The sequence below is a fragment of the Palaemon carinicauda genome, chromosome 1, assembly GCF_036898095.1.
Source record: "Palaemon carinicauda isolate YSFRI2023 chromosome 1, ASM3689809v2, whole genome shotgun sequence".
NCBI lineage: Eukaryota > Metazoa > Arthropoda > Malacostraca > Decapoda > Palaemonidae > Palaemon > Palaemon carinicauda.
Window position 1 is genome coordinate 328001914 of NC_090725.1, and position 25000 is coordinate 328026913.

A 25000-nucleotide genomic window follows, 5' to 3' on the forward strand; every position below is an offset into this window, starting at 1 on the left:
CATTATAATTTCAAACATTTCTCAAACTACCATTGATACTTACATAACCAATATGTCCCAGAAAATTCTTTAATTCCTCTAAAATAAACATATTTATGAAACTGCTCTAATGATACTGATGATATCAGACTCTCTGAATTAATTATAGGTTTTCTCAGTAGTGGTAGGAATAGTGGTAGATGTAAATTCTGTGGCTGTTGTAGAAGGGATTGTTGTAGATACTGTTGTAGTGGGGGTTGTAGTGGCCGAGGTGAGTGGTGCAGACGTAGAAGAGGCAGTACTAGTTGTGGTAGGAGTAGTGGTAGAGGTACTGGTAGGAGTAGTAGTAGAGGTACTGGTAGTGGATGGTGTAGTGGTAGGGGTGCTGGTAGTGGTAAGAGTAGTGGTAGATGCACTGGTAGTGGTAGGGGTACTAGTAGTAGTAGGAGTGGTGGTAGATGTGCTGGTAGTTGTAGGGGTACTGGTAGTGGTAGATGTGCTGGTAGTGGTAGGAGTACTGGTACTGGTAGATGTGCTGGTAGTGATAGAGGTACTAGTAGTGGTAGGAGTGGTGGTAGATGTGCTGGTAGGGGTACTGGCAGTGGTAGATGTGCTAGTAGTTGTAGGGGTACTGCTAGTGGTAGATGTGCTGGTAGTGGTAGGAGTACCAGTAGTCGTAGAAGTGGTGGTAGATGTGCTGGTAGTGGTAGGGGTACTGGTAGTGGTAGATGTGCTGGTAGTGGTAGGGGTACTGGTAGTGGTAGATGTGCTGGTAGTGGTAGGGGTACTGGTAGTTGTAGGAGTGGTGGTAGATGCACTGGTAGTGGTAGGAGTACTAGTAGTTGTAGGAGTGGTGGTAGATGAACTGGTTGTAGATGAACTGGTAGTAATAGGAGTACTGGTAGTTGTTGGAGTGGTGGTAGATGTACTGGTAGTAGTAGGCCTACTGGTAGTTGTAGGGGTGGTGGTAGATGCACTGGTAGTAAGAGTACTGGTAGTTGTAGGCGTGGTGTTAGTTGAACTGGTAGTAGTGGGAGTACTGGTAGTTGTAGGGGTGGTGGTAGATGCACTGGTAGTGGTAGGAGTACTGGTAGTGGTAGGAGTGGTGGTAGATGCACTGGTAGTAGCAGGAGTACTGGTAGTGGTAGGAGTGGTGGTAGATGCACTTGTAGTGGTAGGAGTACTGGTAGTTGAAGGAGTGGTGGTAGATGCACTGGTAGTGGTAGGAGTACTGGTAGTTGTTGGAGTGGCACTGGTAGTTGTAGGAGTACTGGTAGTGGTAAGAGTGGTGGTAGATGCACTGGCATTGGTAGGAGTACTGGTAGTGGTAGGAGTACTGGTAGTGGTAGGAGTGGTAGTATATGCACTGGTAGTGGTAGGTGTACTAGTAGTGGTAGGAATTGTGGTAGATGTGGTGGTAGTGGTAAGGTCAGTGGCAGATAAGCTGGTTGTGGTAGGGGTAGAAGTGGTGGTAGATGCACTGCTACTGGTAGGGGTACTGGTAGTGGTAGGTGTACTGGTAGTTGTAGGAGTGGTGGTAGATGAACTGGTAGTGGTAGGGGTACTGGTGGTAATAGAGGCACTGTCAGTGGCAGTGGTAATTGCAGAGGTACTAGTAGTGGTAGGGACAGTAGAAGAGAGGCTGGTAGTGGTTGGTGTAGTTGTAGAGATACTGGTAGTGACAGAGGTACTGTCAGTAGTAGAGATTGTGGCAGTAGTAGGTATAGGGGTTGAGGTACTGCTACTGGTAGTGGTAGTTATACTTGTAGAATTACTGGTAAGGTCAGGAGTACTAGTAAGGGTACTAGAACTGGCAGGTGAAGTGTAAGATGTACCGGTAACTATAGGAGTAGTGGTAGAGCTACTAGTAGTTGAGGATATAGGGTCAGAGGCTTTGAAAGCAGTAGAAATAGTAGTAGTGATAGAAGCGTCAGTTGAGTACGCTTGCTCAGAGGTAGCGTTTGAAGCCGTAGTGGATACTGATCCTCCGGTGGAGCTACTGATAGTCGAAGGAACAGTTGTAGTCATAGTAGAATTACTGGCAGTAGCCGTAAGGGTACTGTCATCAGTTGATGCTGTATCAGTGACTGAGGCAGGAGTTGTAGTTAGAGATGAGTCAATATTGGTGTGAATAGTAGTGAACAGTGGTGTGAATGATGTACTACCTGTGGTGACAGGTGTAGTATTTGTTGATGCAGTAGTGGTACTGGGCAGACTACTGGTAGATGTTACAGATGTAGCTGTAGATGAAGAAACGCCAGTTGTTGTATCTTTAGAAATAGATTCTGTCGACAGGGAAATGTTTGTGCTCACAGATGTAAGTAAAGCACGGGTTGGTTCAATTTGGTTTGAGATTGTAGTTTCATTCATAGTCGTTTGAGAATCGTAGGCTGAGGTGGACATGATAGATGAGCTTGAAGGATTTGCAGTTGAAAGGGTTACTACATTCATGGGCCCTGCAAGATAAGATAGCTTTGTAGAAATCTAACATTCCTATATTTTATAACTACTTGCTATAATTCAAGTATATTTTTCAAGACTATAAATATTTATCAATTAAAGCTTTGTAATCCTGCATCAACAGATTATGGAACATATTAAAAGTACTGCTTTTGGTATTTTACATAAGAATCATGTGACATTATAAGTGCTTCCCTAAATCAAAATTATTTACAAAAACTGTAAATTGATTAGTCAGACATTAAAAGGTAAACTATAAATCATATCCAGCATAATGATTTCAGTAAATGAGTTGGATGTCTAATAACCAAAGGTAAATTCAGAGTCTGTTCTCACACCAATTCAGAATGAAGCTAGAATACTTCCCTATAGAATTAATAGAGGCAATACGCCAAAAACTAGATTTCTAGAATTCCTCGTACAATGTCAAGCAAAGGGGTAGGAGACTGTTATGAAGGTGACAAGTAAGGAATCACAAAGTATACCATAGCACTGCTCATGTAGTGGACAACATCATTACATCTGTATATATATATATATATATATGTATATATATAACGGATTTTGAGCGAAGCGAAAAATCTATTTTTGGGTGAGATAGCCATGTCGTCCTGATGGAAGTTCCTATAGGGTAGCTTCCTAGGGTATATTACAACTACGGCGATATTCCCAGAGAATTTACCTTAAGGTACCAGAATTCTAACTCCTGGAGCGAGTATCCCTCGTGAAAGGGATATCGCGACATATCAGAGGACGTATTCTAGACACGTCACATGGCAATCTACGACCTGAACAGAGATTCGTCTCGTAGGAGGGAGATTGACGAGATACGAATTCGGGAAAGAAAAAGGGGAGCCGCTCCCAAGGCTTCCCTATCCCCCGATTCGTATGCGTGCCTGGCGCCAATCCTGGCGCCATCTGTATTCCTTGTAGCGTACACGAGGTGCTACAGATACTGTATGTAGGGAGGGGTCCTACAGCCCTTTCTTAGAAAGGCAAGGGCGGGTCCATCAGGACGACATGGCTATCTCACCCAAAAATAGATTTTTCGCTTCGCTCAAAATCCGTTTTTTGGGCTCAAGCCATGTCGTCCTGATGGAAGTGTACCAGAGCATTACTGTATCTGTGGATTCTCAGAACGTGCCGTACTCCCCGGAGATATTTATTCCCGGTCGACTAGACCTAGAGACCTAAGATGTTACCGTTATACATCTTTTCAACTAACTATAAACTATGTTAGAACTTCCTGCCCCCTACAGGGAAGAGTCCTACTAGACTCTGGAAAGTCTCGAAGAGTACATATATCTATGTATGAATACCAGGCAAGCTAATATAGTGGTCTCGCCCTATATTAAGTAAAGCATAGTTTGTATAGAACCACTGCGTCAATATATTGACCAGTAATCCGCACAATACTTGTATTGGACAAAGGTTTATATCCGCATAGGAAGAAACTAATAAAACCGCCCTCGTCCCTTTATGGGACGGAGTCCTCCCATTAGGGGACTTACATAAACCAATGCAACATAGCTTGCAAAACAGAACAATTCTATCAGAATTATCCCAGATAAGATACATAGAATTAAAATGCTCAATTATACCAATAAATTGACACAGGTGAAAGAGACGCAAGGTTCTCAAGAACAAGTTTATTGAGAGATAATAAACAGACAGGTTAACAACAAATATATATGTTTATATAAAAGAGGGTAACCCAAAACTTTAAGCATAAGTATGACAGTAAACAGAACTTGTTTATCTGAAAGAAAAACCATTAAACACCACTTTAATGAGATACCAAGGTATCAAGTCATAAAAAATCTGTATTACAAATCAATCACATTAGCGTTAGAAACGCTTGGCACACATGTCTGAACTTATGCAAGGTTCACCTTTGAAAGAAGGAACAGTCTATATGGGCACTTGGTGCCCTTATTTAGTTTGTAGTACAGTATGTACCTACACACTCACCCTGGACTTAATCGTCCCAATTAAGACCACTGTTCCTCGCAGAGTTAAACAGTAGGGTTAACTACACGACCCACTGCTACCACAGATCTCTTAAGTTCCTCTACTTGCTTCGCATAGTGGCGAAAGAACACCCTGGAAGACTTTCAGCCCGTGTATGAACGGAGATGTTCAAAATCCATACAATTAAAGAAATTTAGGGATGAGGCAACTTTCCTCGGATCGTGACCTGCGGGTGTACTGTCAGGATCCGCTCTGCGAATAAAATATGTCATTTTCGCTCTGAGTTGATTCAGAGATAAATTTGAGCCTGATGTTTCTCCCCTGAATAGTTGACTACCCTTGAAGTCTGAAGTTCTACGAAGATAGACCTTTAGGCATTCTACTGGACATAGAGATGCATCTTCTTTCAGAGGGCAGATTCTCCAGGGACCCCACCTGTTGGTGGGTAACTCATTCTTGGCGAGAAACGTAGGATCCGGAAACAGGTTCAGCTCCCCCCCATCCAGGAACTGAACACGACCTGCCTCTCTCGAGAGGGCTACGATCTCACTAACCCTGGCCCCGGACGCGAGTGCAAATAGGAAAATAACTTTTTGCGTCAAATCCTTTAACGCACATTCTTCATTGCTCAACAAGGAGGCGAAATGAAGAACTTTGTCTAAAGACCATGAGATGGGCTTTGGAGGTGCTGAAGGTCTGAGCCTAGCGCAGGCTTTCGGAACTTTATTAAAGATCTCGTTACCTAGGTTGATCTGGAAGGCAAATAAAATGGGTCTCATCAAAGCCGATTTACACACTGAAATCGTGTTAGCTGCCAATCCTTGGCCATGGAGGTGGATGAAGAAAGATAAGCAGAAATCTGTTGAGATCTCCTGCGGATTCTTTGCCTTTACAAAGGCCACCCATTTTCTCCAAGATGACTCATATTGCCTTCTAGTCGATTTGCACTTGTATTCCTCTAGGAAGTCTATGCTGGCTTTCGAAATCCCGAAGCGCTTTCTCACCGCTAGGGCGAGAAAATCATGAGCTGCAGGGTCTGGGTTTTCTGTAATGAAGCGCAGACAGTCGACTTCTGGACTCGCTGGGTCAGAACTGGATGTGGTAGCGGCACGAACTTCATCTGTAGTTCCAACGCCAAGGGGAACCACATACTGTTCGCCCACTTGTGGGCCACTATTGCCGCTACCCCCTTGAAGGATCTCAGTTTGTTGAGGACCCTCAACAGAAGGTTGTGAGGAGGGAACAGATAAATCCTGGACCATCTGTTCCAGTCGAGGGACATTGCGTCCACTGCTTCCGCTAAGGGGTCCTCGTACGGGGACACGTACAGGGGCAACTTCTTGTTGTCTTTCGTCGCAAAGAGGTCTATTTGCAGTTCTGGGACTTGATTCAGAATGAAGGAAAATGATCCTGCGTCTAAGGACCATTCCGACTCTATCGGTGTGAACCTGGATAGAGCGTCCGCTGTCACATTGCGGACTCCTTGAAGGTGAACTGCCGACAGGTACCACTTCTTCTTTTCGGCCAATCGGAAAATGGCTAACATCACTTGGTTGAGAGGTGGTGACCTCGACCCTTGTCGATTCAAGCATCTCACAACCACCTCGCTGTCTGTCACCAATCTTATGTGGATCGAGTGACGCGGGGAGACTTTCTTTAAGGTAAGGAGCACTGCCATAGCTTCTAGAAAGTTTATATGAAAGGTCCTGAATAGCTTGGACCAAGTCCCCTGGACTTTTTTCCGATGAGAGTGACCTCCCCATCCCTCCTTTGAGGCGTCTGAGTGAATCGTCATCGACGGGGGAGGTGGCTGAAGAAGAACCGACTTCTTTAGATGTCTGGCTTGGGACCAAGGTCTGAGAAGAGTACGTAGCCGAGGCGGCACTGGTCTTCTCAGGTCTCTTCGCGCGTTTGATGCATACCTTCTCCAAACTCCGGTTGCATCCTTTAGCTGTGCTCTTAGCACTGGGTCTGTCACTGAAGCAAACTGGAGAGAGCCTAGTACCCTCTCCTGTTCGTGTCTTGATATCCTTTCGGAATCTAGAAGTCTCTTGACAGAGCCCGCTATCTCCTTCCTTTTCTTCATTGGGATGGAGAAACTGTGTGACAAAAGGTCCCAGTGGATTCCCAGCCACTGGAACTTTTGGGATGGAGAAAGTCGAGACTTTTTCTTGTTGATCTTGAAGCCTAGGTACTCTAGGAACTGGATCACCTGACTGGAAGCTTGCAAGCATTCGGTCTCGGATGCTGCCCACACCAGCCAGTCGTCCAGGTAGGCTACTACCTGAATTCCCTTTAGGCGTAATTGTTTGAGAGCTGCGCTCGCAAGCTTCGTGAAAATCCTTGGGGCTATGTTTAGCCCGAATGGCATGGCTCTGAAGGCGTACAGTTTCCGTTGTAGCCTGAACTCTAGGTAGGGGGAGAGTCGACGGCTGATTGGAATGTGCCAATAGGCGTCTGACAAGTCTATAGAGACTGAGTATGCCCTCTTGGGCAGTAAGGTCCTTATGTGTTGCAGTGTTAGCATCTTGAATTTGCAATTCACTATGAACTTGTTGAGTGGTGACAAGTCCAGAATGACTCTGAGCTTTTCCGAGTCTTTCTTGGGAACACAAAACAGCCTCCCTTGGAATTTGATGGACTTCACCTTTCGGATCACATTTTTCTCCAACAGTTCTTGAACGTACTCCTCCAAAATGGGAGTGGAGTGTTGGAAAAACCGAAGGCATGGGGGTGGAGTGGTGTACCAGCTCCAACCCAGTCCATTCTTGAGTAGGCTTTGGGCCCAGGGATCGAAGGTCCACCGATCCCAAAATTTCATCAGTCTCCCTCGTACCGGTATCATTTCACTTGGACTGCCGTCCTGAGGTCTTGCCTCCCTGACCACGACCGCCTCTGAATCCCCTTCCCCTTGAGGGGCGCCTAGACGAGCCTCTGGCTGCTCCTCTAGGTTTTGCACGAAAGGAAGAAGACTGTCCTTCGAACGTTGGGGCGAATGTGGTTGACTGACCTGGCACCGCCTGGGGTACCCACTGAAAGGCAGTCGGGGTTTGTGCCACCATCTGGGGCACTGGAGGCAAAGGCAATTGCAGTTGCTGTTGCTGTCTATAAGGCTTGGCTGGCCGAAATGGTAGCCTAGTCTTCATATTCTTCCTCTTTGGTTGAGGACCCTCATCCGGGGAAGATTTTCTTTTGATAGCCAGGCCCCACTTCTGGAGAAGGTTTCTATTCTCCACGGCGGCCTTATCAACAACCTCTTTGACCACATCGGTAGGGAAAAGGTCTTTTCCCCAAATGTTGGAGGAGATTAACTTCCATGGCTCGTGTCTCACCGAAGCCCCGGTGAACACGAACTCCCTGCAAGCTCTCCTTGCCTTGACGAAGCTATAAAGGTCCTTCGTCACTGTGGCTAGGTGAGACTTAGCCACTACCATGAACATTTCATGGACCTTGGGGTCACTTGCCATCGTCTCGAGAGTAGTCTGATGAGACATTGAGGCAGCCAGTCTTTCTTTTGTCTCGAACTCTCTTCGTAAAAGAGATTCGGACAGCTTGGGGAGGTCCTCGCCGAATTGCCGTCCGGCAATATCAGCCTCCAACTTTCCCACTGAGAATGTCAGATGGACATCCTTCCAGTCTTTGTGGTCTATAGGTAGAGCCAGCGACAAGGGTTTACACTCCTCCAGGGAGGGGCAAGGCTTGCCGGCCTCGACTGCCTTTAGGACAGCCGCAAACCCTTTCTGTAAAAAGGGGAAGGCTCTATCAGGAGAGGACACAAACGAAGGGAGCTTCTTGCTCAATGCAGCTACCTTCGAATTCGAGAAGCCCCTCTCTTTCATCGAGGATGAAAGTAGGGCTTGAGCCTTAGCGTGGTCCATAATAATGACCTCCTTCGGCTCTGTCTCCTCCCTTGAAGCTGGTTCTTTTCTCAGCCGGACATAGCAGTCCGGATATGATGCCTTGCTGGGCCAGAATTCTACCTCCTCTAGGGGAACTGAACCCAGCTTATCCGAGATGACGATCTTTCCAGTCGTCATCGGCATGTGCTCAGCATACCTCCATGGGTTAGCATCTGAGCATATGGGAAGGTCTTTCACATTGAGCCTTTTCCGGGGCCCATGTGATTCTGCCAGGGACTGCATACGCAGTTCCATTGCAGCCGCCTTCTCCTGATTCTCCTTCTGCATTTGTTGGATCATTCCAACAATCGAAGAGAGGGCCTGTCCCAGTTCTACTGGGAGGCCAGCTGATGTTGAGGGGATAGGCTCCGGCATCTGAACCGGAGTAGCCGACACCTCGTCGACCTCATCCTCTACGACATCCGGGGTTTGAACTTGATCTGACCTTCTGCCAGGAGGTCTTCTTCCAAACGTTCGTCCAGGTCAGACATCCTGTCACACAACTGGATGTCTTGCATCGCATCTGCGACTTCCTCGTCCACCTGGACTTGATCTTGAAGGATCTCCTCTTGAGGCTGGGGAATCACTGCCTCAGCTGATGCCTGGGGAAAAAGATACGCCCTCATCTTCTCACTTGGAAGATAAGGGCCAGAGGTGTTCTTCTTGAAGCCCCTTACCCAAGTACGAAGCTTTTCCCTAGCTATATCCCTTGATTCCGCCGTTCTAGGGGAATCAAAAGCCTCAGTAATCAGGTTAGTGCATACAGTACATACCTGAGGGTCCCAATACTGGAGATCATCCTTGGAGACAGCGCATGCTGCGTGTCTCCTACAACACTCATGTCCGCAGAGGTTCTTGCTGCGGACATTGCAGAAAACATTTCCGTACTTCGGAGGGTCCTCCTGTAAAGAGAAGAAATTTCCATGAGTATCAAGTGAACTATGTATCACTGGATATGCATAGTATAGCATAACAATTCATAAAGGAAAGACACACACTTGTGTTTCCCTCACAACCCATTGCTGCAGCCTTCCAGATAATAAAATCAAAAATGGTTTATCTCTACTAGAGTAACCAATGCAAGGTTTCCAGAGGAAACAGGTGGAGCTCACACCTAGGCAATGATTTTAAAATCCTGGATAATAGACGGGGAAGAACTCTGCTTCCTGTCTGAGGGCAACAGCAAAGGGCCGTGCAAGAAAACACAATAGTGTTAGAAGATACAGTGCTGTACCTAAACTTTTACTATAGTTTTCTTCTTACTGTATATGCTATACAGAAAAATACTAGTACAGTATAGGAGGATGTGTGCCGGCCTGCCTTTGCCGGCCGGCACACATCACAATTAGCTTTAAAGTATACTACTTAACAGCTATAGGGCGGCAGCCCTCTGGTTCAAATGCCTGTGCCGGCGGCAGCAGCTGCCGGCCAGCAACAGCCAGTGTTGGCCGGCAATGATTGCCGGCCAGCAACTACACAAGGTAGTACCCAGCTGCCGGCCACACTCTTGGTGACCGGCAGACAAGGACTGACATAAGCCGGCCGGCAAAGGTACAAGACCGATGCCAGCCGGCAGCAAAAGAACCAGAAGACTACACCTGCCCGGCTGCCGGCCTCATAGGCCGGCAGCCAGGACAGGTACAGCATTAGAAGAAAATAGAATGGATGCCGGGATAAGAGTGTACACAACCCCCCAAGCCCGGCAACCGAAAGAGTGCATATAAGGAAGGGGAGAAACTTAATTCAGGCTTCCTTGACCAATGCCGTCCGGCTCTGCCGGCAGGCATGGATGAGGGACCAAGAGAGGTCCGGGCAGCACTCGAAAACATAAGACCCTTGCCGTCCAGCATCTCTGCCGGCCGGCAATGGGCTTAGTCAATTCCACATCCCAACCTATACTAGGTCCAGAAGTAGAATGACATACAGTACAGTAATACCCCTGCCGGCCAGCTCTGCCGGCCGGCAAGGTACAGTACAGTAATGGCTAGGCCATTACGGAGATAGAGGGGGAAGGGACAAGAGGGTCCTGCCAACCTTGCTTTAGTGACAGATCACCCGCAGCCAAGAACTTTGTCTTAGCCTAAGGGAGATCTAAGGGAAAGGGCCAGCACAGTAGTATAATACCTGCCAGCTTCCAGAGCACCAAAGCAAGGAAGGCGTTGCTACTCCCAAGGGAAGATTTTATCCTCCCCGAGAACAGCAACAGGACTTAGTCTGGTCGATCACACAAGAAGGAATCATAACTACAGAAACCTTCGATAGTGACCTAAGGGAGCTAAGCTCCCTTTGTAAGTGTTAGGTCAGCGAGGGAGACTCTGCCCCAAGCCAGACAACACGGACTCAGACTAAAAACTCTGTTGTTCTGTCCCTCTTTGAACCAGACTCTGCTGGAACAGGAAGGTACAGTAACACCCTAGTATAGTTTTATCGAAAATAAATTCGGAAAAAACCACTTAGGGATAAGCCCAAGGCTTAAACAGAGGGAAAGGGATTGCATACCTTCTCCGAAGAAAAGAAAGCAACCGGGGAGTATAATAAAGTATACTAAGGCTCCATAAGCAATTAGCCTAGGCACCAAGAGAATCGATTACCTAATTCACCGAAACTCTCACGTATACAATCTTGGAAATATTCCACACAGTCTAAAATGTATAAAATATAGCCTAAAGCTTCAATAAACTTTTAATTACACTCGGAAAAACCAAAATCATGCATTAAGTACTAGGACCAAACGACTAGGCTACATGGCCTAGCGTAGGCCAGAATGGCGAATACTTCGCCAAATAATACTAAGCACGAAAGGATATCCTATGTAAAGCTAAATAGCTAAAATTTATTAAGCAAAACAACCAGGAATGTCACTCTGACTAACTAATTTATACCTAGCGAGTGACAGTGTCCAGGACACCTCTGGTAGGCTACGGCTCTTGTTTCAAAGATTAATCCTATTAATCACTCAAAATTTTACCAAGAGCCTACATTTATACATAACAGACACTATACTCAACTTATCCGAGGTCAACGAAGACGAAGAAGCCATGAAAAGCTGAATAAATCCAAGATTTGCGAGAAAAACAGGAAAAAACACCGAGTTGTTAAGCTACGCAAAAAGGAATACAGATGGCGCCAGGATTGGCGCCAGGCACGCATACGAATCGGGGGATAGGGAAGCCTTGGGAGCGGCTCCCCTTTTTCTTTCCCGAATTCGTATCTCGTCAATCTCCCTCCTACGAGACGAATCTCTGTTCAGGTCGTAGATTGCCATGTGACGTGTCTAGAATACGTCCTCTGATATGTCGCGATATCCCTTTCACGAGGGATACTCGCTCCAGGAGTTAGAATTCTGGTACCTTAAGGTAAATTCTCTGGGAATATCGCCGTAGTTGTAATATACCCTAGGAAGCTACCCTATAGGAACTTCCATCAGGACGACATGGCTTGAGCCCAAAAATATATATATATATATATATATATATATATATATATATATATATATATATATATATATATATATATATATATATATATATATATATATATATATATATATATATATATATATATATATAGATATATATATATATATATATATAGATATATATATATATATATATATATATATCTATATATATATATATATATATATATATATATATATATATATATATATATATATATATCTATATATATATATATATATATATATATATATATATATATATATATATATATGAATTCTCTTAACGACCTCGGGATCAGAGCCCTAGGTGAAATCACACAAAGACAATAGCTTCTGACCGGCCGGGAATCGAACCCTGGTACAGGAAACTTGTATGAACAGTGACGTACTACTTGGCCACGAAGAAAGATATGTCTTATTTGAATATGAAAAACACGTCTAAATGTGCAAGATTTATCACACACACACATATGCATATATATATATATATATATATATATATATATATATATATATATATATATATATATATATATATATATATATATATATATATATATATATATATATATATATATTCTCACTGTTATATCTCCTTAAAGGGGTCATTTACCTGATGTGTCCTATACAAAGCCTTCTTTTCAAGACATCCTCTTCCACCAAACCTCTTCTCTCCATATCATCCCTCCTCTTATCTCGCCATCTAATTCTCTGCTTCCCTCTCGATCCTCCCCCCTAACATTTTTCTCCCAAGGCTTCCTCACTAGCTCCCCCTCTCAGTCCTCAAAAAGTGCCCATAGTAGGCTATCTGTAAATATTTCATAATTTTCCAATCTTTCCAACAGTGATTTTCCAATAATTTATTTCAGAATTCTCATCTCGGTTTTCTCGAGTTTTGCTTCGTCTTTTCGTCTTAGAGCCAACGTTTTCGATCCATATAATAACAATGGTCTTATTACTGTACTGTAGGTGTTGACTTTTAGCTTGACTGGTATTTCCTATCACGCACCATTCCTGCTACCGCCCCTTACTCTCCCTTTGGCTGATTTCATCCTTTCTCAACTTCAGCCTCAAATCCTCCCTCCTGACTTATGGTAGATCCCAAGTATCTAGGATAGGTTAGGTTAGGTTAGGTTAGATTACATCAGGTTTGGTTAGGTTAGGTTAGTTTTTCCACATGTTTTAGAATCGATCCAATACTTTCATTTATGGATCTCCGTTCTCTACCTTCTTTACTGTTCCCCATAACCTCAGTTTTATACATGTTCACCGTCAAGCCGACCATCCCCAAAAGTTTCCCTTCTCATTAAGTCTTATTTATATATATATATATATATATATGTATATATATATATATATATATATATATATATATATATATATATATATATATATATATATATATATATATATAATATCATGGAAGCAAATGATTTGTTCTAAAACATGTGGAATAAGTGACCTAACCTAACCAAACCTAATGTAGCCTAACCTAACCCAATGTAACCTAACCTAACCTGGGTACTTGCGATCTACTATAATTCAGGGGGGGGGGGGGGGTGTGAGGCTGAAGTTGAGATTAGGATAAAATCAGCATGGGGAAAGCGAGCAGATATATATATATATATATATATATATATATATATATATATATATATATATATATATATATATATATATATATATATATATATACATGTGTATATACATGTGTACATATATATATATATATATATATATATATATATATATATATATATATATATATATATACTGCCTATATATATATATATATATATATATATATATATATGTGTATATATATATATATATATATATATATATATATATATATATATATATATACTGCCTATATATATATATATATATATATATATATATATATATATATATATATATATATATGCATATATATATATATATGCATATATATATATATATATATATATATATATATGCATATATATATATATATATATATATATATATATATATATATATATATATATATATATGTATATATATATACAAGTATGCATAATATATAAATTCAAGGGAATGTATTTTTTATAATAATAATAATTATTTTCCACATCTAATATTTGGGCGTTTTTATGGGTTTGGGACAACAAAACTTTGAGTAGTAAGGGGATAATAATAATAATAATAATAATAATAATAATAATAATAATAATAACTGATCGTCTACAATAAACTTTTTGAATTTTTTTCGTTCGAAGACTTAATAATTCATCCACATTTGGCTAAAATCGTTCGTATTACTTAGTAGAGTTATAAGCACCTATATCCTTGATGAAAATATAAATGCAATTGCATTTATAGTCATATAACAAAATACAAATATGTTTTTCATATGCGCGATGATGTAAATATAATCCCTCTTGGAATTGTTCAATACGTCATCAATACGTTAACGTTCAAGTACCTCTTCCCGTTTTCTCTCAGAACAGTGTTATGGTGGATTCAGTGAAGTGTGTTTGGCAAGAACTCTGTTTACTGAGTGAAGAAAGCGCCAGGAATAGTTGCGAGAGTCAGTATCTCGATAATTCATTGCTTTAGTGGATTACATACATTCTGTGAAAAAATGGATTTCGCAAGATATATCAGCCACAAGAAGGACTTTCTTGACAATTATCAACTTGTAAACGGATTGGAACCTCCTCACATCGATATCTGAGCACTATCTTTGCAAGTAGTCAACAAGGCATCTTTAGTAGTTAGCTAACAATTCTACATATTATATAAAAGAGGCAGAAAAGAAGTTATTTTGATGAAAACGTATCAAGATTATATTTCACAAAACCGTACATCCCTAATGTTGGAAGTAGCTGGTAAATGTTTACTCTTGGTAAACATCATTCCAGTTCCCTATCTAACCTAACAACCTAAGTTATGTTCTGGACATAAGCTGATGTGGTACGAAGAGCAGTTACTTGCCATACATTGCAGTGTTTCTAACCAGTATAACGCTACGGAAATAAGGACAAATGTGTACGATTATGCAAATCCAGTATTAATCAAGTTCGTTACATCCTCAATTGCATACAAAAAGTGACTGTCTCCTTTCAGTTCTTGGACGGATTTATCATTGTCAACATTGGAGTATCTTCGGGCATCCATTACACTGAGGTAAGTTTATCAATAAGAAGAGTAATTACATCATGTTTTTTTATACAAGTCTAAAATTAATATCGTTGGGTTAGGTTGATTTACCAGTGAGAAATTGATAGCTACATGTCTCTGAATCTTAGTCACTCCTTTAGAAAGGTCAATTACATATGTACATATGTAACAAGCAGTTGATAAATTGCCTAATTTTATCTTATGAACCATTTTTCCAAGATTTGGTATTTTCGGTGAAAATATGATACAGGTTGATTTCCAATAAATAATTTTCCGGTTGGGTTACGAATATAGTATTTTATGAAATATTCATTTCAAATATTTATATTGATATTACTCTCAAATTCCAATTATTGGCCAGTGAAAAGCAAGATTTTTCAAAATGATAAGTGTAAATATATCTCGATTCAATTATTCTAATTTTGTATTCCCCATTTCCTTGATCTCCCTGGACCTCCACAAGCACGTGCAATTTTTAATAATTTTTTGTGTATTAAAAATCGCATTGTTATTTAGGCATAAACTAATAGGTTGTTTTGGATTTTATGGGGAAGCTAGTTTTATAAAAGACCGTAATTTGATCCAAAATTACATATATATGTACATTTTGCGAGAATAGATTGTGACAGAGATATTTTAACTAAACATTGAAATTGGTAGAAAATAGTTAAGTTGAGAGACTCCTCTTTAACGGATAAAGATAATTCAATGTTGGTTAAACTGGTCTCCATTGGTGTGCTAGTCACGGCAACAGATTCCAGACTAATTTGCTGTGAGCAATCAGTCGAAAATCTCCCACCATCACCAATCTACACTGGACAGTGTGGTGATGTAAACTTGCCAAACCCCAAACATAAATTTACATGACTGAGGCCTTTATCCAGCAGTGGCCTAGAAATAACTGTATTGTGATGTTGTTGTGATGTATATATATATATATATATATATATATATATATATATATATATATATATATATATATATATATGTGTGTGTGTGTGTGTGTGTGTATGTATGTATGTATGTATGTTGTGTCCATATCTAAACATAAAGCGTCAATAAAAGTCAAATAACTACCAACAACCACTTTATGAATGTTGGAAGCAAAATATTATCTTTCAAACACTACAGTTCAAAGAATTTCCAAATAGAAGATTAGCGGTTCCTCCGTAGGTGGAAAATATGAGAAGGTTAGGTAAGACTAGTAGGCCTATGCAAAATCATTTGTTCTGACGCAAATACAAACCTTCGTCCTTTACATAGGAGGAAATATAACAGCAAAGCTGGAGTACACCACAGTTAGAATTTTTTTAATAAGGCATAAAATAGTGGCTGGTAGTTACCGATACCAAGCAGGCCACTTAGTGGCCACTTTGATGAAAGCCGTCAATCAGAACAGAAGTTCCCACTGGCTAGAGTTGTGGCAGACACACTAATATTTTTTTTTTCTAACGTATTAGCGATCGTGCGTGTCTTCAATGAGATTGCCTGCAGAGATGTTAACATGCGGAGTTTTCTGATCCTAAATACAGTGCCTTCTTGAGTAGGAAGGAGAGGAATTCTCACTCTTTCTCCCTGGCCTGCAGAAGATGCTTCTCCAGTCAAGCTTTTGCATGTGACAAGCATTGGGAGTGGTCACTCTGCCGGTGGGCAGTGTAGAGCAGGAGGATGAGGACGAAATCTGTCTAAAATGGATTCCTCACCTTCCAGGTCATCCTTGAAGACCATGAAATCCTAACCTATCCCTCTGACCTACAATATGCTACCCTTTGATCCTTCCTGTTCTGTTTCCTCTGAAAGTTGTTTGGTTAGGAGTAGGGACCCCTTAATATTAGGGCAAACTTCATGGGATGAAGACCTTCCCGTTTCCCCCTAGTGAAACTGGAGGAGCACCGCACTGGGTGGAGTCCTTCTGACAGATTGATGATGCCCTGCATGTTTTGTGGCCAATTTGTTATTGTTAGGTCCTCCTTCCAAGGAGGAGTTAGTGCAAGTGCTTGCTTTGAAAACACTATAAGAGCGTTTTTTTGCTCTACAAATGTTATCAGCTAGTCTCCATTAAGAGCAGAGAGAAGAGAGTCTCTCCTTCTCAGGCTCATACCTTCAAAGCAGACAACTTTCAGCTCTCTGTTGATCATGTCTCGAGGCAGCTGAAGGAGCATGTCTAAGACTAGCGTATCTCCAAAGAACCCTCTCTTTAGGATGCACGTTCCTATGGCAGACCTTGTTGTAGGCAAAGAGCATGTCTCCAAACACACTAGCATGAATACCTACTCACCCTCATCGGAGCGCACTAACTCCTCTGAGCTTGCGCATACACAGGCACCTCAAGAGCAACCTGTTGCACAACAATGCTCTTGGGTTGCCATCCTGCTCAAAGGGGTAAGAGTTCTCACACAACTGAATGCAATAACTTGCGTAAGCGCACAAATAAGGTTCATCGCCAGCCTCTTCTTGATCCCTCCTCACCTGAGCGTACACATAAGGTTCCTCGCTAGCCTCTTCTTGATCCCTCCTCACCTGAGCCTGACCATGTAACCTACTAATGCCCGCTCAAACTGATAGAGATAAAGAGCAGGTGACCTATTTTGCCAAAGTTTGCCTAGCAGATGCACCCTCAACCCAGAAGCACCTTACCCTCTCATGCTGGTGAGCAATGCTTGGGCGAGGCATTCAAGAAGTAGCTCACCTGCCCTCTATCTCTAGCTGGCCAAGCTCTCATTGGTGAGGTAGGCAGTCAGGCTTAGTTGAGGAGGATGTCAGGCAGTCACCCCAACAAATTCTGCAGCATTGAGGTAAGTTTCACCTATGAACATTATTCCATTGGAAGTACCAGATAATCCTGGGGTGCTCTCTTCACGTATGGGTCATCAGATGGATAACCCTGTTGTAGGGTATCCTTCACCAGAGAAAGCTACAGCACACACACCACAATTTTTGGGACTGGGGCATTGTCCCAATCAAGTTAAATAACCACCGAAGTCGTGACAGTCGGTTTCAAGTGACATCTTTACCAGGCAATTATCATTATCAAACCCGAATTGTTTTATATCACCCAGGCAGGTAGTCTTCATCGAAGACTATACCTTATGGCCTATAGGATTTGACCACAGCTATCCCTCTCATTGGAGTTGGAGATGTGTGAGCCAGACTGCGCAAAGCCCTCTCCAGAGCAGGACAGAATCCATTCAATTCAAGAGTACCCTAATGATGAAAAGGAAAGGAGATAACCATTTAACCCCCTCTCCCATTTTCTGAGGGTTCATTACTCAAAGAAAGGAGGGAACTTGGGAGTATCCCAAATAAAAGATCGTCCAACAAAGTAATGGACCCTTGAGCTCACTAGGACATCTAGGGCTTGAGATATACCAGGGCATCCTAGACTCAGTATTGTGAATAGACTCTCTCTATCTTGCTCTTCTTTTGGGTAAGAGGAGCGTGAGACATATCCTTCATTCGACCCCTCCCGAGACCATCTGGGTATAGTAATCAGAGATGGATGATGCCGATTTTAACCTTGATTCAGACTTGTCTAATAGCAGCCTTCCTTAGACAGCTGGAACCAAGGACCCAGATATGGAGGAGAGCAAGGCAGAATAGACTTCATTGCTGATTTTAGCGTGCATTCACAAAGTGAATGGCTCTAGGAAGGCCCATTTCTCTCCTGCCAAGGGGAGAAAAGCAGCCATCGATAGGCTTTGCCATGCACCTCAGGGCACCAAAACTCGTCTAGAGCTTAACTGGTCAAGCAATAAACAGGGTCAATGCACAGGTCTCTGTTAGAGAAGGATTCCCTAAATGCGGGGAGATCATCTATATTACTCAGTATTGCTCGCACCAGAAGAACTATTGTTAGGCCCAGGAGGCTTCTCTCTCCCCATTAACTCTTGATCCTGCAGTTGTCACACTGACCTTAGGTGTCGTTGTTGTCTAGCTTGCTACACAGCTCAATACTTTTCTCGGCATTGGAGGTCATGAGCAAGGAGAGCAAAGCAATGGCAACTCTTTGGGCAGCTTCCTGGACTGACCATTGGTTATTCGAGAGTCGTGGTTTTAACCAACAGACAGGACTTCACAGACTCTGAATAACAGAAAGACCACAAGAACATTTCTTGATGGGGATCAGAGCTGTTGAGTTTTTGACAAACTAAGATATGAAACCAGTGGGCAAACTAGGTCCTGAGGAGGTGCTATTGCTGTGGCCTCCAGGTTCCAGAAACAGATCAGCCTGCAAGACATTCTAAATCTGCGAAACATGTCAGCGATAGGTCCTTTTCTGTTTCTAACAGAAGAGATTGAGGAATTAACCAAGGAGCAGAGGCAGGCAGTCAGGACTTGATATTGCGCCAGGTGGTGTCCGTTTGTTGGCACACAGCTCCTTCCAACATGAGGTGGGGAGAAGACCATCAGCCTCTTTAGAGCAGGCTGGATCAAAGCAGGGAAAAAAACAAGGCCAACAATCCTGCATTCCTCCCACGATGCCACCTGTGCGAGGATGCCTGAAATCCAAATGGAAGAGGCTGTGGTATTAAGAGCAGAACAGTAGGCTTTAGATGCTCTTTATTCCAAATACCTACTGCTTCCTCCAACTCGACCACCAGAGACTTCATCATCCTATCACTAGCAATGATCAATGAAGGACTTAGCCTTTCAGGCAAAAGTTCTGGCGGTGATAAATAAGGTCACTCGCTAGGAGGTCGATGACTGCTCCCTAGGATTCTTCAATTGACTCTTCCTTATAGAGAAGGGATCTGTAGGTTGGAGATCTGTCATAGACCTGTTATTCCTAAAAGTGTTTGTTTTACAAACTTTGTTCGATATGGAGACCACAGCCACAATCAGGCAGGCTATCAGACATTTAGAATTCATAAAGATAATTAACCCCAAGTACATATACTTCCAGATCACAGTCCATCACACCCCCAGAAAGTACCTTCGCTCTGTAATGTGAATAGAGTGGACCAGTTAAAAGTCCCTTGTATTGGTTTCTCTGCACTGCCACAAGTCTTCACCAGTGTCTTTATGTTGGTATCAGCATGGACACACGCCAACAGCTTTCGTCTCTTACAATATCTAGACAATTAGTTGATCCTTTCTGATTTGGAGAAAGACCTTCACAGAGACGACTTCTCTCATTCTGTCATGATCTACTGATTGTAGTGAATTGGGAGAACTCAATCCTAGTGCCTAAAAAAAACAAGATATTACATCGTAACGGACATTGACACAATCCTCAAGAAAGCCTTTCAGTCTTAGGACAAAGTGGCACGCCTATAATAGGGGGCCCTCCCTTTCCTTCATCGGCTCCATCTAGCAGCTCAGAAATGAGAAAAGTTGCTGGGACATCAAGTCTTCCTTGAATGTCTGGTTCAGAACGGTCATCTTGACCCAAGGGTTTTTCAATTGGAGTTGATGAGACATCGGTCTCAACACATTGATAAGGATGTAGAAGTCTCTAGACACAATCTGGAATGGTGATAGAATGAGAAAAACTACCAAAAGAATAATCTCCTGATGCCTTTTTTTGTTCATCAACACGTCGAATGAAGGTAGGGTAGAACACCACCTACAGGTAGGGTAAAACACCACCTACAAGATCTGTCATTAGGACAATGGTACGACAAAGAACGTCGTTGCTAGATCAATGTGTTGGGCCTTCTAACAGCTCCTCTCGCACTCCAACACTTTGGACTTTTTTTGACCGGTCACTCAGTGGTATTGATCAGTAAAAACGCCATTGTAGTACCATACATTAACAAACGATCATGTACCATTTCTCTGCAGTTCAGCTCAACTCGATCACTCTTAAACTTGCCTCATTCCATGAACAAAGAATATCGTAGCAGAAAATTGGTGCAGGATGATGGGAGATTGTTACCTCAGATAGTGAGAAAAATTAAAACTGTTTCAACGACAGTAAACCTATTTGCAACCTCGCTAAACTGGAAACACATGCTATACTCCTCACCAGTGCCAGGCCCGAAAGCTACTCTCTGTATTTATAGTTGGACTAATCACCTTGACAGTATCTGTTTTTAGTAGAATATAATTATGTAGAGAATGGAGTTTGATTAGTGAAGTTTACCATATGCTAACATGTGAAAATATATTTCATAATATTTGATTAATTCTGCTTTTAAAAATAGTATAGCAAGGAAGAGCTTTAATGACAGAGATAAATAGACGAGACTTCTTACCCTTTTTAATGAAGGTGTAGTCCTTGCTCTGTACAAGTGAGGTTCCTGTTCCAATCATAGCCATCAAACACAAAAGTCTGTCCTCTTTGCCTGTGGTCAGAGTAGCTGCCATGCAGTCCGGTAGAACCTGGCAACGCACTTTTACACTCGCCTGTTTAAGTAAAGGGAGAAGATTAGGTTAAATTATGAAGACATAAGATTTCTGAGTTTGAGCAAAAAAATCTTATATATATATATATATATATGTGTGTATGTATCATATATATATATCTATATATTATACCGCATATATTACTATATATATATATACGCATATATATATATATATATACGCATATATATATATATATGTATATATATATATATATATATGTGTGTATACATATGTGCGTGTATATATATATATATGTGTGTGTGTATATATATATATATATATACGTGTGTATACTACGTGCGTGTATATATACAGTATATATATATATATATATATATGCTCGAATAATCATAAGCGTGTGTAACCTTAGATTTGAGTGAACATCGTTTCATATTCTAAACCATTTACTGGACGCCGCTTCAGAGCTGGGACTATATTCCTGGTTATTTATTGCGTGGTCGCTCGGATACGTCCTCTTTGAATGAGAGACCCAAATAAACTGTGGTATCAAAGAGTCTTTCTGAATATATAAATGTTTCACGTAACGCAATTTGCTCATAAAAATCAACAAGAGATTTTCACTTTTTTTAGTGGGGTTGTAATATGGAGTGAGGAGTGATACAAAAAATCTCATAAAAATCGTATTTATCGTATTAAATTGAATTAATATACTTTGTCCATTATTGCTGCGTGTTTTAATAGTTCATTAGGCAACCAGTTTCCCTGTTGCTATAAATAGTATGAATGATTTATTTGATTTGACTACCCTACCTAATTCAGATTGAAAGGTGACACTTAATTATTTATAGATATGCCTCAACCCATATATGTACATGTAGATATAGATATAGATCCCCTTCTGAGTGGGGATACTTTAGAATCGTGAAAGTGTGTGTGTGTGTATTGCCAGATTCAGGAAATCTATATTAGAGTGACCTATACTATCTTAATTTGCTTTGAGCGATCTGACAACAAAACTCCCACCGTCATCAATTTCCAATGGGTAGTGTAGTGGTGAAAACTGCCCAAACGCCAGATGTGAATAAGGACATGTCTTAGACCTTTGTCCTGCAGTTGATTTGGAAACGGATGCATTTCGTGTTGTATACTTTGCTTACTTTACAGGCAGCTTTTTGGTCGCTGTACAGCAGGGGATCCCTACTCTCTACAGGACCTCCAAAGTCATTTTATTGTGTTCGTTCGAAAGCTTTTAAACATTTCACACAACATATTGCTCGTTTATTGCCAAATCCCCACTATTGGAACACTTAGAGAACAAGAACGTTTTCAGTTTCTTCTTGAAGAGCCTTATTATCTTCAGTCTTTCGAATAAGTAGTTTGAGCTTAAAAGTGTGGTCTCCGGGGCTGCTTATTTAAAGGCTCTAGAGCCCACAGTACACATTCATCTAGGTTCCAATAACTGAGACATTTTGTAACTATTCTCATGTTAACACGATTCGTTATCTGCACAATATATAGGAATATTCTTAGATATTTTAGCAACCGAAAATGTTTTTCTAGACCAAGCTTCTAGTGCTAATTTCTAAAGAAGTGTCAGGAGTTTAATTTCGGGAAATAATATCTCTAAACAAATATATATTAGAACAACACTCAGTAGAACTCAGACCTCCGACGCGGCAGGTTATTTCTCGACCTTTTGCTCGACCTTGACCTTTGACTTTAACGAGTAATGATTGGCGTGGATTTTCATGCACTCAAATATGAACTAAGTTTGAAGTCTCTGTGACAACGATGTCAAAACTTATGGCTGATTACAGGTACTGGACATTTTGCTTGACCGTGACCTTGACCTTTGATCTTGACCTTCGAAAGTTTAATCCTTTCCAGATTTTTGCATAACAGTTAATCCATAAAAGGTTTATTAACTCTATGATTAAAATGTTGCCAGGAAGCTGTTCACAAACACACAAACAGCGGATAAAACTCTACCCCCTTCCAACTTAGTTGGCGTAGGTACCAAGGCAATTTTAAAAGAGATTAAAACAGAAACATTGAACAAAATGTTTTGGAAAGATAGAGTTCATTAGCTTTTTTTTCTCACTAATATCTATTATCATATTGCTTCCATAACAGAAAATTATAATAGTTTTGTTGTTTTGCTTTCAGTCCCAAATATACATTTATGCTTTTTTTCTGTTTAGTTTAAAGTAAGCTAGCAGCAATAGAGAAAATATCAGGAAATCAAAACTTGTGTTTCCGTCCTGAAACAGTTTTGTTGTACACAGAAAAACCATTAGTGGAGAAATCAGAGGCAATAAACCTGCATTAAGGCTTGAAAAAGGGGGAATGTTTTGATTGCCCTTCGGGAGAATCTGTGAGAGGGAATACTATAGGTTAGATAAGATCAAATTGTAACCAGTAGTACCTTGAGAAAGGGCCTGAGTACAAATAGTATAAGTGGAAAAACATCACTCAAATGACATGGTGCTAGTGAATTAAATTTTTCTGGAAGCATTGTAAACGGTATTTAGGCTCCCTGAGCAAAGATCTAGGTGCAAGTAGTATTGTAGCCAGTGATTTTATTGTCCTTAAAAGCAGATTAAGTGGATCTCTCTCTCTCTCTTCTCTCTCTCTCTTCTCTCCTCTCTCTCTCTCTCTCTCTCTCTCATATCCTGTATTTCTAAAAATATTAATGTAGAGAAAAGTTTGGATTCTCTCAAAACCTAAGCAGTAATGAAAACCTTTCAAAGACAAGTAATAGATAAACCTAATAAAAGCTTATTTTAGCAATAACAATTAGGTCTGTCCCAATTGCATAGTAAAATGTGAAGAATAAAGGAAAAGTAATTTGATACTTTATTTTATTGAATCAGCACGTCTTGCAAAAATGTATTATTTAATCGCATTAAACAGGTAAATATGCCACAGGAACTTTAACTTCTTGTTAATATATTGAAATGAGACATTATTATTGCTGGGTATGATCCTGCAAACATCTTTAATATCTTGCCTTATGTTTTTCTTACGTATAATTGACTAATTTTATAGACATTTGATAATTTTGTTAACTATAGAATTGATCTGTCATAGACATGATTGAACTATTCAATGTTGAGAATGTTACTACGATTTAGATCAAAGGAAATTAACTTAAAGTTAATCAGGCCAATAAATGTAAATGTAGTGGATAATGTTTCTTAAAGCTATTCAGATTATTAAAATCAAATCTACGTATAATGACAATGTTTTCATGAATTTTCTCATGAAATCGAAGAGAAATTATTCGACTACTAGAATGTGGAATAACGAGAAAAATAGAGAAACTTAATTTATTATCTGCAATATTTATAACGAGTTTGATTTAGTTCAAGGCTATATTTAATTGAAATTATCTTCGTTCATATCCTTGATTCAAAGGAAATGATAAATGTCATTTCAAGAATCGGAAGCATGTAGGAGTTACTCATATTCTGATATGTTATCCTGAAATTCTAGAATCCATAACAAAATATCATGTTACATAATAGATAATTTAAAGATGAAAATACTAATGGTAAGATTTTGAAGCTTTTTAAACTTTCAACGCAATAAATAACATACTAAAAGTGAGTTAGAGATATTACATAGTGGTAGATATGGATATAGTGTAGCCTCAAATACTGATTAGGGATAGAAAATATTAGTTTTAAATGGTCAGTTACTCACGTAGACTTTTGAATTAGATTTGATAGATTACAATTGTTTTTATATGGAG

At 40.8% G+C, this 25000-nt stretch overlaps 1 protein-coding gene across 1 annotated transcript in view; it reads right to left on the reverse strand.

The window, feature by feature from the left end:
- Positions 1-138: 138 nt before the first annotated feature.
- The window catches only part of LOC137640936 (mucin-2-like), a 48133-nt gene continuing 23271 nt past the window's right edge, over positions 139-25000 (reverse strand). Inside the window, exons 3-4 of the mRNA XM_068373394.1 lie at positions 21132-21282; positions 139-2435 (exon numbers count right to left, since the gene is read on the reverse strand). Of these exons, the coding sequence (XP_068229495.1) occupies positions 139-2435; positions 21132-21282 (2448 nt within the window). The remainder of the gene's footprint in view (positions 2436-21131; positions 21283-25000) is intronic.